A 17,157-nucleotide genomic window follows, 5' to 3' on the forward strand; every position below is an offset into this window, starting at 1 on the left:
ATCAAAATTATAATTTGCAAAATGATTGAATTTTTAGACTGTAATTCACAAATAATTTGTTAAAAATAATTATTTAATAATTAATTTTTTATACTTCCTCCGTTCCATGTTATTTGCAATATTGTAAGATAATGCACTATTTATTCATCATCTTTAATCAATAAGTTAAAACATAATCAAGTGAAATGTTGTTGATTTGTCTCAATGTATAGATTTTTAATATTAAATTTTAATAATTTTTTATTATATATAGTTAGAGATATAAATGATTGAATTAGTACATTACTACTCCTCCTATCTTCTATGTGAAGATGGTTTTAAAAGTATAATAATTGTCACTTCATAAAATCAAATTATTATGACTAATTTGACATAATGAAATTAGATTACATGTAAACTAAAAATCAAGTTAGTAACAACAAACATGAAAGGTTATTGCTAATAGCGAACAACTGAATAACTATTTCTTATAAATTTTTTGATTAAAAATTATAATATTGTAAAAAGAAGATAATGTTTTCTCCTTTGTTAATTGTTAGTAATAGTCAATACATGAAAATATATTTTTTTCTTTTTTTTTGGATTGTTCGTACTCTTAATTTTACTCTATTTTTTAGTACGTGTTAAGGAACCAACTCAACCAAAAGCTTAAGCTGATGGTTGAGGGTCCATGATATGTTATATACTCTAACGCGTCGCCTCACATGAGAGCTCTTTGGGCTCAAAGTGTGGATGCGACACATGTCCTCCTCCATACCTAGCGCTGAATATTCCACTTTACATGAGGAGTGGTTGAGATTCGAACCCGTGATCTCTTGTTTCACTGATTTCTGATATCATGTCAAGGAAGCAACTCAACCAAAAGCTTAAACTAATGGTTAAAGCTTCATGATATATTATATATACTCTAACAGTATAGTTAAACATGGAGAAATTACTTTTAATTTCTCTCTATGTTTTAGTAAAATGAACAAATAAAAAAAATATATATTAGAAACTACAGGAGAATATTTAATAATAAATTATAATAAGACTTATAGAAAATCGAACTTAATTCATTAATTTTTTTAATGAAAAAAAGTTCAGTTTTTCAAACTTTTACCCAGCAGGTCAGCAATACTAAACGTGCTGATACCCTAACAAGTACGTGGTGCCTTGGCCCAATGAATACAGACGGCCAACCTTCATACATGCGGGCTGGACAATATCAGCTTATGGTTCACTTCTGTTTGAAGTAAAAAAGATAGTGTCCAAAAAAAATTAATGGAGAAAACTACAACCTATACGAAAAACACACAGATTTTCATTTAAGAATAATTAAAATGAGATAATTTTAAATTGAGCTAAATAGTTTAATTAAATTAAAATTTAAATTTTTTAACTTTTTAACTATTTATTTTTAATTATTTAATATTTAATATGTCATTTTATAAGTGAAACAATAATTTAGATGTCAAAATTTCTCTTTTAGATATGAGTATGGTATGTCTATTATCTTTCCGCGAAATCCAAGCTTTGAGTGAACATAGGGATTGATGACTATGAATATGTTGGATTGATCTCAATGTGTAGTTTCATAATAGATAGATATACAATAGATATTTATAACTTTAATTTTAGATATTTGATAATATTTTCTATAAAAATTGACGTTGAAATATGAAGCATTGTTATCTAGCATATGAGCTTCTAACATTTTGAAGGATCACTGATAATAGAAAAATAAATAGAAAAAACTCAATGATACCGAGAGAATAAATGTTTAGACACAAATTCTCATGTGAGACGGTCTTATTGAGAGGCTCTTCATATTCATGGGTTGAATAACTCAAATAATATAACTATTAATTATCAGCATATAAACTCTTTATTTTGAGCTCAGTCTTTTTAGCTCATATTAAAATTTAATTTTTGCAATGTGAAAATTCGGGATACACAAATTCTTGTGTAAGATAGTCTCTTTGAGAGACCATCTCTTATTAGCCCAGCCCATTATATATTTTAAAAAATATTCTAAGTAGGCATTTAAAATAATATAAGTAGACATTTAAGATATAAAAAGTAGGCATTAGAAATACGATAAGCAAACATAAAGAATAATATAAGCATGTATTAAGAATATGATAAGTAGACATTAATCTTAATAGATTGGGTTTGAGATACGTCTCTCAAAGAGACGGTCTCTCAAGAGACTAGTGAGAGACTAGTTGGGATACATATGACTACAAAACTAAATGAGTTGTATTCAATGGGTTGTCTTAACTCTTACTGCGTATTGTTTGGGTCAATTTCAGGCCCAGCTGTATTAAGAAGTCTAATATAGATCCATTGGTTATTAGGCTTCACACATTCTTGGTTCTCCTTAACAAAAAATCTATGGCTTTTAGTACAAATTTAGAAATTAAATCTAAATCGAAATTTAATATCTTTTCCTTTAAGAAAGTTGTTCTCCTTTTTTTAAATTGTAATATTAATTCATCGTTGAAGATTAAAGATAAAATTTAAATGAATAAAAGAAAAAATAAATAACATAATAAAGATAACAGCATAAATAAATGGAACAAACTTAAATAAAAATATGTATTATTTTATAGATTCAAAGGTAATAATATGTTGAAAGTAATTTCCACCACTTCTATATTCGTAAAAATAGAATATGCTAACTTTATAATGAGCTCAATCTAGTCGATTTTTTATCCTTGCTTATTTTCTATTTTAAGTTAAAATTTGAGTTTAAATGAACTATAATCAAATTTGTTCTACTAAATGCCTTTTTTACCTATTTTTTAAAATGTGTTCTTCTCATAACTAATAATTTCTTACAAATATGGATAGCATGATAAAAGAATTTTGTTCATTTTTTAAATAATCATGTTTTGACTTTTGACCAATGAGAAAACAAAAATTGTTTTCGTTTGGCTTCTTTAATTAAAAAAATTAGCTAAAAATCGTTTTTCAAGCTTGTTTACTTTGTAATTAATCATGTATTGACCAAGCTTTGATCAAGTTTGTTCATGGTTTATTAATAAACATATAAACTTATTTAATTTTCATTTTTAGAATAATATTCTACTAACGAGTGGATTATATGAATTTTTATAAAAAATTAGTAGCAATATACTTTTTTTAGGTTCTTTCAAATTATTCGCAAGGACATGTATACATACAATAAATTTTTAATATGTATTTATAAAATTGTATGATAAGTTTATTCGTACTCTTTATCTACTTATTTTGGTAAAGTAGACTTGTTTAACGAAGCATGTTTAAATACAGGTTAATTTTTAATGATTTGAATTAAATTAGATTAGAGTTTTAATGCATATAAGATTAGAATAGATTGAATCAACTATTCATTAATGTCATTGTAAATCAATCATCTTAATAAATTAACAGGCCTAACTACTTTTGAAGGAGTTAGATCAAATACCTTGACAGCCCGTTTGGTTAGTAGCACTAAATGATGGTAATGAGAATGATTTATAGTGTAAAATTTCATCAAAAGTTTCATATATTCCCATGTTAATGTATATGAAACTTTGATCACAAAAAATTATTTTTGTTTACAAATTTTTATTATCATCTAATACCACATTTCTCAATGGCAATGCATTGGAATGGATTTTATGAAGAAAATGAGATGATTGGAGTTGAATAAGCATGACCATCAAGGTAGCCAAGAGATTTTTCAACTAAAATTATACTAATTTTTCATTTCCATTACCACCATTTATTACTACCTACCAAACGGGTCATAAAAGTCATCATCTTAAGTAATTTTAAACTTTTGCTTTCTTGTTGCATATATTTTTTTACACTATATTTAATTCGTCATCATCATCATACCCAATCATGGTTATTAAAATCACGACTTTGATTTACGATTTTACGATTTTACGATCCAAAAATAAAGCGAGTGATTTGAATCGTAGGTAGAATCGTAAGTTGGTAAAATCTTACGATTTTAATTGAAATAAAATTTGTATACAGGTAGAATCACAATACGATTCAACGATCCTACGATTTTACAATTCGATTCTACAAATTAATTATTCTTATTTTAAATTGTTCTTATGTACCATCTTTCATTAATTTTTCTTACAATTTAACAATCCATCATCATAATTTAACAATCCATCATCATAATTTTAAAAAAATAAATTTCTTCATCGTTATAAAGATTTAAACTAATTATTAAATATTTTTCTATTTCATTTTTAAAAATAAAGTGAATGAAACTTTAATTAATAAACTAAAACTTTTGATGTGAATAATTATGACTAGATAGCAAAATTAAGTTTATTTAATAATGTGCGGTTAAAGAGTCTCTCGACTCAAGAAAAAAACTTCAAAGAGAGTGTAGCTACCCAAAAACCTGCAACTTACAACACACGTTGACCATTAACAATAATGTAAGAAATAATAGTAAATAAATACAATTAAAGAAAATAAAAATAAAAATAAAAAGTAAAAACAAGGAGGTAGTAACATAGAAAGAGTAAGAGAACGCTATGAAAAGGGTAAGAAACTATAAAACGATAGGTAAGTGAGACATAGTCAGTAATCTAAGACGTGAATAAGGCGTCTCTAACTACCTCTATCCCTGGTCAGGTCTTTAGAAAGATGTAGTTCATACAAATCACTAATATTTAAATATTATTGTTAAATAAAATTATTTCAGTATCAAAAATTATTTTTGAAAACTAAATTTATATCAGTCTTGGAAGTTTAAATCTTTCATTAACTTTAATTAGCTTATTTTTGGAATAAGTTAATGATTAAATTAGAACAATAATTATGATAATGATAAGGAGGAAAAACCTTTTTATCTTAGAATATTTTATGTCTTTAATGGGAAGGAATATACCCTACAATTTGTCGTTAATCAAAGCGTATCAACTCATTACAAAGACACAATGTAAGTATGTAACCAAAGAATACACTAAGAAACCAGCTAGCCCACAGATTTCATTTCCTCTAAGCTTGGAAACACAATTGAAAATGACATTTCTACCTCCTCTTTTGTACTTTTATATGCAATAAGTGATTTTATTAGTGCAATAATTTCTTTAATCTCCCTTTGTGTCGTTCATTAAGAATTCAATGACTTTTTCTTAATGACTTAAATAAACATGTATTAATTATACTAACTAATACTTCTACAAATTGTTTATTGGTGGTAGTTATTCCTACTCATATTATCTACTACTTATACTTATCTTATTCTATAAAATAACAAAGGGAAATTACCAATGGTACTCATATATTTTTGCACTTTATCTTTAGTACCCCTGTGTTTTTTCAATTATCTATGATACCCCCAACATTTCATGCTAATTATAACCGTGACATTATTCAAGTTTTTGCCGTTATCTTACCGTTAAATCTTTTTAAAAGGAAATAAATAACAAACTAACCATGTTGGTTTTTAAAAGGATTTAACGGCAAAAACTTGAATAATGTCACGGTTGTAATTAGCATGAAATGCTGGTGGTACCATTGATAATCGAAAAAACACAGGGGTACCAAAGATAAGGTGCAAAAACACAAGGGTAGCATTGATAATTTCCCAATAAGAAATATGTAACATATCATTTAACGATCATCTTGAGCTTTTAATTGAATTGGTTTCTTAACGTGGTATTAGAGCCAACATGACAAGAAGTCACTTTTTGAATCTCACACACCCCCATTTTTCATGTGAAATATTTAAAATGAATATGAGATGGTCCATACTGTAACCACACAAAAACTACAACATAATTTGCTTTTAGTGAAATATATTTAGCAACATTTAATTTAAATGTTACTACTTTAAATTTTTAATAGTATATATAGTGGACTTGGTGACATTTATTAGACCATTTAGCAACATAATAAAAAATCATATTAAAACTTTCCACGTCATAGGATCTAGTGACATTTTTCATAAATGTCATTATATGCTATAGTAAGAATTACATATGCTAAATAAAGTGTCACTAAATCACTTTATTTTAGAACCTAAAATAAAAACCAACAACTATTAGTCTATTACACTAAATATGAAATCAATAATATTTTTTAATGCCACTAAATTCAATGCCAAAAAACGTTAAATTTATTATAGTTTTTAAAGTCCAAGAAATCTCAAATAAAAGGACATTTTACAATATATAACATATCCTTATTCAACCAGTCTGCTGAGAGATAGTCTCTCTAAGAGACGTCTTTCAGGCCCAGCCCATTAAAGCTTAATACCTATTCTTATTCTATAATTTCTTTATAGACTAATTTAATTAGAAATTGTCTCTCAAAAAATGTCTCATACAAGAATTTATACTCCTTATTAACTTAACTTTTTAGTTGAATTGTTATTTTAACAACCAACCTAATATATATTGACCATGGTATAAATAGTTCCTAACCTTAAAATCTCACAGTGGGTCCTCAAAAGATAGTTACATAATACTCCCTTCGAATCAATTTAGTTGTCCCATTTTTCTATTTGGCAAAGTCTTTTTACTTGTCTCATTTCTATTTTTGTCAATCTTTTTTTACCTAAATATCCTTAGTTCACACAAGTAATTACGAATATACCTCCATATACCTTACTTACCCAACTACCCTTCACTACTTATCCTTTACTACTTACCCTTTTTAATGGAGCCCACACCATTCTTAATAACCGTGCCCAAGAAAATGAGACATCTAAATTGATTCGGAGGGAGTAGTATATAAAGCCAAGTACTTAAAAATATTGAAGTAGTATATGATAATATTATGGATGTTGGTTCTATAAGTGTGCGACATTTGTTAGATACATATACGAGCAAGATAACATTGTGGCAATCAGCAAATAAAGCTCAAAATAAATTCATTTATTTCATGGTTACTTCATTCTGGCGTGGCAAGATAAGACCAAGCTCTTTTTTGATGTCATTATTTTCGAATTTGTATTTTATATCATGTTACATGTACACCCACAACAAAAAAATAAAGAAAAAACTGTGTCTTGTACTTTAGGGTTTTTTTATTTTTTTCAATTTTATATATGGTGGATCCGTTGGATCCAATATGTTGCAATGATTTCCTCATCTTATCATCATATTAGTAGAATAGTAGGTGTAAGATATGACTCATTCAACATCGGATCAATGAATTAGAATTCTGTAAAGTTTTTTGGTATTTAGGGTTTAGCTCATTAGAGATTAGAGATTGTAATTTATTGATTTGATATCGGTTGTTGGTTATTATATTTAATGATGATTGTTGGTCGAGGACATTAATTGTTAAATATTAGTAAGCTCAATTGGTTGTTTCAATCTATTTGTTTGATGAGCTGATCAATATGATTGACTTTTTATTAGCTTATTAGCCAGCTGTAAAATGAATTCTGTATGGATATTTTTCTATATTCCTTTGGGTTTTGAGTTTGCTATTAAAAGTGACTTGTTGTAAGAAGAAATGTTACTTTTAGCAATAAACTCAAAAGGATAAAGAGAGTATTTGGTTAAAAATAGTTATTATTGGCTGTTTACTAAAGAAAAATTAAAAAACGAAATTTTAAATAGAAATTCTACTAATACTATGTGCAGATTTTTTATTATGGCTTGAAAAGTCAAATTTTTTGCTATCTTAAAAATTATATTTTAAAAGCATATTTTGACGACCTATTTTTGTTCTCCAATCTTTTGATTTTCAATATATTTATCACAACTCTAAAAATATATATTATATATGTGTTTTAGTTGATGCTTTATTTTTCATGCACACCATCTAAGTTGATTTTTAAAATCCACGCATCAAAATTGAATAAAATTTCAGTTAATTATATTTTTTTCATAAGTATAGAAAAATAAACTAGACAAATCAAAATTTGTGTAACGTTTATTACTGTAAAAAAAGAGAATATATATAGGAGTAGATAGTATTCCTATTTCTTTATACTTCTTCAGCCTAAAATTTATGCGGCAACGAACTTTGGTGAATCATATGTTGCTCATGCCAAATGTCTTATTTATTAGAAACATTTTAAAGTTTGGTAAAATTGGAACAATAATGTTTACCAATGCCTGTAAATAAATTTCTTAGTTTGTTTGGTTTTTTCCTTGTAAGTTTTAGCCACCCATTTGTTTTATTAGAAGGCGGTCTTTTATTATAGTTTAGGTTGTAATAAGTTTCTTTAGGAGTTATAAAATTTTTTATTTTTCAAAAATAAAATAATATATCCTATTTATAATATCTTGATATGATTCGAGTCCACTATCAAGTTTAAAAACCGTATATCCGATTCAAATAGTTTGATTTTTAAAAATTTCATAAATTATTTCAATTTATAAAATTGGGTGAATATTTTGGTACTCCTTTTTATTTTGTAAGGGCAATTGGGCAATTATCTTATTAACACGATCCACTAAAACCAATGAGGTTCATTCGAGGCACTTTCCAAGTTGGCGGATAATTTTGTATTGTTTCTTATCTTATCGATGCACTCAAGTCATCTCTTTCTTCTTATGCTACTATTTTGTTTTATTGTCATTCATTTTATGGTAATAATTGATGTAAGATAATATAGTGGAATTGTTAGCATAATTATTCTTCTAGCTTTTATGAATGGTTTGATGAGGAGAGAATACTGCATCTGCAATACTTGAGATTATACGATAAGTAGAAGTATTAATGCATCAATTTAAATGTGGATATGTGACTGAAATAAAACCGTTTAAAGAAATTAAAATTTGTCTTCATAATATATTGACACCTAATAATGAAACCTCTCCATATCCTCGTTTTGCGGGAATACCTTATATTGTAATGCATGAAGCGCTCATCCTACGTTTAGATTGGTTATGGCTTTAGAGTTTAGCTTCCCAAATTTTATTTATTTTTTTATTTATATTTTATTGTAGGAAAAGTAAAGATTAGATGAGAATTAAATATATGGTTTTTTTAAATTGTGGTATTTACTCTATAACTGAGATAAGATTTAATTGTATTAACTTATCAAAATAAAATGATTTGGTATTCCATACTAATTTATGAAGCCAATAATCTATTATTTAACAAATTTAATTTCCCGCATTTTAACAGCAGTGATACTTGATTAAAAAAATTTAAATTCTTAACCTTTTTAATTACTAAAAAGCTTTATTACAAATATACAATCTTCTATTATGTTTGATCATTAAATATTACTCAAAATATTATTATATTGATTTGGAAATTTATTAGTCTTTTATTATATATGTATAAATGTTAATATTAATTGAAAATTTACAGTAAAATTATATGATCGATTTATTCAATACATGAAATTTTCTTATTCAACTCCTTAAACATAATAGGGTCTATGGCCTATGCCCTATTCATAATATTGTATATTTTAAAAGAGATTAACATGGCTAAGATATTTTAATTATACAATAATTGAACTTTATAATGACCAAAACGCCCTTTAAAATTTGTGGAGATTAGAAGAAGTTAATTGTCATGTAGCAAGTGATAATGAAGCATGCGAAACATTGTGGTCCTACAAATGGCTTTCATGAGAACTTGCCCTATTCGCCGCGTCTTCGTGACTAATCAAGAATCATCTCAACAACTCTAAATTTTGGTTGCTCTCATAAAAATAAAAAATAATTTTATGTGAAGTTGAGACTTGCCTTTTGATTTATCAGTCTATTATCTACAAATCATCTTTATTAACTTATTGTAAAAATAAATAATGGTAATTTTGTTTTCTCAAGATTTGTCATTGTTTGTACTATGATTTTGTCAATTAATTTATACATAAGTTAAAATAGAAATTTGTATAATTTTAACAGTTTAAAAAATATGCATAAACATATATATATATAGACTTTTATAATTCATGAAAAAATTCAAATTGTTAAACATAAACTAACTTCTTTTAATAGGTTTCATTAAAAAAAGAGCTAATTTCTACATTTTAGTAAATTTGATAAAAATAAATTACTATGAAGTAATAAGTTCGTATAACATTTTATTAATTGGGCTCGCTAACATTCATTCTCTTTATTGAGCACAACTAATCATTAAACACTTTTGTATTCATTTAAAATACATATGATACTTAATTTTTCACACAAGTAATTATAATTACGTTGTTTGTTGGTTAATTTGGATAAGCAATAAAACTTTTTTCGTTAATGTAATTATGGTTCATTGACATTAAAAGGACAAATATTTGACTCGTAATACAAGATGAATCTAGATTAGTCTATTAAATATTAATGGTGGGCCCCATATCAAGGTTTTACCCGTTTGTATTACTTGCCAATCTACGGCCATATTCAATTTTCCCTTCAAGACTTGAAAGAGTTAAGAGAAATATTATACACAAATTCTTGTAGCATCTCTAATTAGGTCGATTTATTATATATATTTTAAAATACAAATTCTTATTTGAGATTGTCTTTACAAAAGATGTCTCAAGTTTGGGCCAGCCCAATTTTTAAATTAAAAAAAATAACTAAACTTTTTAAACAACACAAATTCTTACTTGAGATCGTCTTTATAGAAGACGTCTCAAGTTTGGGCCAGCCCAATTTTAAAATTTTTTAAAAAATAACTAAACTTTATAAACAATGCTTTTTAACTTTTATTTTCAGTTTTTCTTTTTTTTCTTTCCTGACAAAATTACTTATCTTCCTCTCTCAAACTCCATTTGTGGTTTTCAACCTCCATCTCCCTCTCTCAAACTTCATTATTGTTTGTTCTCTATTTGTCTTCTTCAACATTTGCAAAACCATCAAAGTTATGTATTTATACTTCATCATTTTCGTTTTTAAAGCTTTCATTTTCATTTTTTTTGGGTTGATTGTGGATTTACAATTTTCTAATTTTTTTTAAAGGAAGCTTCATCAATGGTGTAAATAGTGATGTTGAAGAAGACAACAATGTCTACTGTTTGGGGGAAATTAATAAAACCAATTGTGGTTGTAACATAATATATTAGGAGTTATAACATAATATATTTGCAATTATAACATAATATATTTGGGGTTATAACCATAATATATTTAGAGTTATAACAAAACATATAATTGCGGTTATAACGTAATAGATTTGGGTTTATAACAGTATATATTTGTGATATAATACTACAAAATTGATACTATAATGATACAAGCAAATACATTATGTTATAAAACCTCAAATATATTAAGTTCTAATTCAAAATATATAGAGTTATAACTTCAAATATATTATGTTACAACCCCAAATATATAATTTTAACCCCAAATCATAAAAATTAGTTATAATTTTCATCTTCAACATCAATGTTTTCTACTATTGATGAACCTTAATTTTTTTTGGAAAAAATGAAAAAATTTGATTTATTACTAAATGATGTTTTATTTTGTTTGGGAATAGACAGTTAATCAGAAAACTTTTCATCTTTCAATAAGAAAACAGTTTTCTGCAGTTTTTTTATTTTAAAAACAATAGTTTTTTAAAAATTAAGATATTTATTAAAGAAGGAAAGTGGGTTGGGCTCTTGAGAGCCGTCTTTAGAAAAGACAGTCTCTCAAAAAAGAGTGATTTTGAAATATTATAAGTTGACATTAAAAATAATATAAGTAGACATTTAAAATATTGTGGGCTGAACTTGAGATCCATCTCTCAAAGAGACGATCTCTCAAGAGACTAGCTGAACATTATATTCCTCCTAAATAAATTACATTATTAGCTTATTTCTTATTAATTATCACTATTAAAACAATAAATAAAATAAATATAAAAAGAGAATTTTAGAGTTGTTTCTGAAATGGGGCGCTATGGCATATGCTATAGTATCTGGGTGTCTATCTCGAGTCAAGAGACTTTTTTGCTGCATATGGATATGAGTTGTTGCGTTTTTTTTATCTCTTTTGAGGTGGATATGCGGTTACACATTGATGGATCGAATTAGGATCTAGAAGTTTAGAGAGAAACTAGGGATTGCCTTTATTTCTGAAAAGATGTAAGAAAATAGGTTGAGATGGTTTGGACATGTGCAGAGAAAGACTTTTGACGTCCCTTTGAGGAGGATAGAAATCATCATAATAGAGGATGAGTGAAGTCAAGGAACACCTAAGAAAACTTGGGATGAGCAAATAAAAGTTGACTTGCATGAGTTCCACCGCTCTGAAGACCTGATCAAGGATAGGGGTAGTTGGAGGCGCCTTATTCGTGTTTTAGACTATTGGTTTCCTTTCGCTTAGTTGTTGGTGATCTTGTTCTTTGACTTTTACTCGTTTTTTATATATTTTATTTATCTTTATTTTATGTTTAGGAGTCACGCTTGTATGGTAAGATGTATACTTGTGGAATTAGGTTCAACTTCACTCAGTTCTATTCGTTGTAGAAATTTCTTTTGTTTTTTTCAAATTGAGAAACACTTTGGCTGCGCGCTCCTATATGGGTATGAGTTGCCACCTTTAATCCCTCCATAGATCTTGCTCATAATTTTTTTATGAACAAATACACTAGGTATGATAATAATAAGGAGTTTCTATAAACAAGAACGTTTATGAAGATCTTCCTTATTAGGTAAATGATTAATTTTATATAAATGTCATTAAATATAGACGAGAAAAAAACAAAAACCAACTTATTTTCTCTCTGTCAAAACCTATTCAAACAACTACACTAAAGCATAATTTCAAAAAATTCGGATAAAACTGAAAACTAAGAAAGAATATTCGAGTATACGAGGGGAGGGTAAAGAGGTGTAACTAAATTATTGAAGTAAACACTGACGTGGAACCTAGCTGTCAACTCCTACTTCACATATGCGCGGCGACCCGTCGGCCCCATATCCCTTCTTATTTAAGGGTCCCACAATTCCCTCTTATTTATAACCGTCTCTGATAGATCATCAAACCATACTTATATTTTTGTGGTATTCCCGTCACAAAGCCCTACAATTATTATAATATCTCTTCCTCTGTTTAACCTCCTAAATTCCAAAAACAATACACGTGTGTTAATATGGCGAGAACCGGAGTTCCGTCAAGGTTTCCGGCGGGTCGTAGGATATTGAATTATGAGAAACCGGGTGGGTTGGAATTGGAGTACTCGGATGAGTTAGCGGTGAGTTCTTCGGATTCTGTGTTTGGGTTTCTAGAAGGTTCGATTGAAAGTACGACGAGTAATGAAGGGTGCCAATTCAATTGTTTTGATGAAGAAGATGAAGAGGATGAGAATTCTAGTGAAGAAAAAAAGATTTTCTGGGAAACTCAACATAATCTTTTACAGGTATTTTTTAAATTAATTGATAATTGATTGATTTTTTTTGGTATGTAATCAAATACTTCTAATAATAATAATAGAGTTTGAAATTAATTTCATGTCAACTCATAGAAATGAGCTTATTAGATCATATAAAATGTTTTCAAACAGTCAAACTATCAAATATCAATTTGTGAAATAAGATGCACCATATAAGTAGCTCATTTTTAAATGGTCATTTAAAAATTATTAGTAATTATTTTAATGCACATCGGTCAGACTAATACAGATAATTTTATTTTATATATTTTCTGTTTTCTAATACTTTTTTGTTTAGAATATTTCGTTTTAAGGGGAAAGAAATTTAGTAAAGAGTTTTGAGATATATTTAAAAGATAAAATGTAAAATCTTATTAGATTACTCATAATGTATATTTTTTTACTATCTATTTTTTATAAATTTTATTATTCATTTGCATTAAAAGTTACAAAAAAAAATGAGGGAGTAGAATATTTGGCTAGAATAGAGATAGTTCTATCGTCTAAAATTTTTTGAATGATTTTTATGTTTATGAGATATAATAGTATACACGAAAAAATTTTAATAACTATTACTTTATATTTAATCTATAATGTGTTTATTATTACTTATCTTTTAAATATTATTTATACTAAGATGTTTGTGCATTACATAAATTTTATTGTAAATATAAAGGGCCTAACTAAAATAAATTTGTGGAATAAAAATAGGCAACATTGTGTCGTACGACATCAATAGAAACAGGGATAAGAAGGGTGACGAGGGACGCAATAAAGGAGTTACAAGAACAGGGGCATTATTGTAAATGCAATAAATCAGTGACGGGAATCAATTGCCGAACGTGTTTAATGGGAGAGCTTTCAAGGAGATTACGAATTGCTGGTTTTAATTCCGCCATTTGTCGAACCAAATGGAGAAGTTCTCCAGAAATTCCGTCTGGTAATACTCTGTCCTCTTTTCATTTTCATCCTTTTTAATTTATTTACTTTTTTTACTTAATTATAACTATAACTATTAATAAAAAATGTGTAATATTAATCAAAATTGCGTGTAACACCAAATTAATATTACTTTTTTTGTTCTTTTTGTTTTTTTATCCTCTAATATTTCAAAATATTTTCGCTTTAGATTTTAGTATTATAATTGTCTTGAGAAAAGGTGTTTTATTATACCTTTAATTCTTAAATAACAAGGTCTCGGGGAGACTATTTTTATTTGACTGATCCAATATACACTTTTTATCTTAAAGGATTCATTTATAACGTTAAAGTAATCAATTATAACGTTAAAGTAATTATACCACTAATTACTTGTGATATTGAAGTAATTAATTAAATAAATGGATTAATTATATGGGTTCGTCTCATGGCGAAACAATCTTATACAAGAAGAGTTATTATTTTATATTTCTTATAATTTTTTAATTTAGGATCGTATTAAAGATATTGAAACTTAAAAAATATGATAATGAAGTTTTTTCTTCACTTTTTAAAGATGTTGGGTGAAATAGCACATAAGGATCTAGGATCTAAGATCAAAGAACTTGAAAGAATATACTCCTAGTAACATTCCTGTAGCAAATTGTAATGTTAATCTTCATTTTCTTGGTGAAAAAACTTTGATTATATATAAAAAAAAAAGTTTTTATTTATAATTTTTGATAAGTATTTAGTATTTAATAGCACATACTCAAATAATTATACATTAGAATGAAATTTATAAATAAATCGAGATGTATAGAAGGAGAAGTAGAACAAATATAACCATTTAACATATTAATCGTGTTTCTATTAAAATTACAGTAACTTTTCATTATTATGCTGGTAATTTAATATCGATAATCAAAGAATCACCCAAATAAACCGTTTGACAATACTTGTTTGACAATACTTAACAAAAAAATGCATTGTATTCTATCTAATGTTAGAACTTAGAAGGCTTCCTTGGTTTTCAGTGTAATATAAGAGTTGTCTGAGCTGGAATTGTGTCATTTTGTAGATATGCTGACCAAATTTGGATCGGAATCATTCATTTTACCACTTGCATTGAGTTTTATAAATATATAATTCATTTTAAAGTTACTTCGCTTTTTTTTTTTTTTTTTTTTTTTTTTCCTATGTGGACTAGTTCTTGGTATATTGATAATGACATCATCACAAAGATATCATGAATTTTTCTATTCGTATGGGGTTGTTATCAATGATATTGTTAATATAATTGTAAGTTAAATAAATTATAAAAATTTCCTTTAAATATATTTCACATGGATTAATTTTTGTTATACAAAAGTATGAAAATATAAAGAGGATGTATATTTTTCTATAATTTTTTTTTAGTATAAATGGATTTAAAAGGCAAGGTGAAAACTATGTAAATTATTTAGTCGTTAAATTTGGACCAATTAATTTTTTGACTAATGTGGACTAAACCCTACTAAGATCACTACAAAATTAGACCTTGATTTTTATTTCAAATATGTGGAAAAGAATGTACTCCTATTTGGGACTACAGAGCAAGTTGTTTGTTGGAGTGGAGGTAATTGTTTTAGTTGATGTTCATAGATTTTAATGAGATTGAATTGACAATTGATTTGAGCCTCAGTTTAAATGTGTGAAAATATCAATGCATTCTTAAGAAGTATCCAAAGCTACTACTATATTCTTGAGTTGTTATATCTTAAAAGTCTCGACTATTAAATTAAACTTTTAATTGAATTGTTATTTTGAATATTACTTATGCATTCGGCTTTTGTTCTATAGGTGAGCATACATTTATTGACGTAATTGACAACTCAATCCCCCAGAAGGGGGAAGTAAGGGTGATAATAGAACCAAGTTTTAGATCGAACTTTGAGATGGCAAGAGCAAGCGACGATTACAATCAATTAATCAGTCGATTGCCGGAGGTTTTTGTTGGTAAAGCGGAAAGATTAAAGACTTTGATCAAAATTTTGGGTGGAGCAGCAAAGAAGTGCATGAAGGACAAGAAAATGCATATGGGACCATGGAGGAAGCATAAATATATGCAAGCAAAGTGGTTTAGTACCACTTACGAGCGATTAGAGGAGGCTAACATGCCCACTAATCGCTCTTACTCGACTCAAATTAGCAAACCCGTTAGAGGGACCTCTATGCTTACAATAGCGTTGATGGATAATATGCCTATGAAAGCTGTCGCAGTCGTGTGATGTCTTGTTATGTTTAGTGTTTGGGCATATAAAAGCTATTTTGCTCGGATTCTATATCTTGGACATGGGTAAGATGTCTAGACAAATTAATTTGGTTTGAAATCTCGCAAATTTTTGTAAGTTAGTCAAGTGAGATGAATACTTGATCATACGTTCGTGTTTGATGTCGGATATGGGTCATCCCGAGCAATATAGTCTAGAAGCGTATGCATATGATATATCATGTTTCGACTTTCGAGTTATGTTTGAGAGATAAGAATTAGCTTAAAAGTGTTAAGAAGAGTGTATAGGAATTGCGGAATGTATTATTAGTAGGTAGGAAAGAAATTGTGTATCATATTGGTTTCTTCATTAGTATTATTTTAAGCTTTTTGCCATATTTTACAATCTTCATTGTCCTTTACTAAAACGAAATTATAGGCCTTGTTGAATGTCGATCCTTTTTCCTAACCTTTTGCCATCCACAAATTATTACAGGATCAATTCATATAATTAGTTTATTTTTTAATTACTTTAAGATTTTAAGTAATCACTTTAATGTGATAAGTGAAAAGGATAATATTTAAAAGTTATCACTTAAGTTTAAGTAAAAAGGATAATATCATAAAAGTTATCACTTAAATTTATAATTTGTCACTTTAAAATTGTAAATAATTATTATAAGATTATAAATTATTAATTTAAAAATAAAAATTTATATTAAATCAATCTA

The 17,157-nt window shown here is 27.2% G+C and overlaps 1 protein-coding gene across 1 annotated transcript; it reads left to right on the forward strand.

Annotated features, from left to right (window-relative positions):
• Positions 1-12,858: 12,858 nt before the first annotated feature.
• On the forward strand, positions 12,859-16,822 carry LOC130815916 (uncharacterized). Its single transcript, XM_057682446.1, has 3 exons — positions 12,859-13,245; positions 13,969-14,197; positions 16,018-16,822. The coding sequence occupies exons 1-3, from the start codon at positions 12,979-12,981 to the stop codon at positions 16,443-16,445; spliced, it is 924 nt and encodes a 307-aa protein (XP_057538429.1). The 5' UTR covers positions 12,859-12,978; the 3' UTR covers positions 16,446-16,822.
• Positions 16,823-17,157: the final 335 nt, after the last annotated feature.

The sequence above is a fragment of the Amaranthus tricolor genome, chromosome 6, assembly GCF_026212465.1.
Source record: "Amaranthus tricolor cultivar Red isolate AtriRed21 chromosome 6, ASM2621246v1, whole genome shotgun sequence".
NCBI lineage: Eukaryota > Viridiplantae > Streptophyta > Magnoliopsida > Caryophyllales > Amaranthaceae > Amaranthus > Amaranthus tricolor.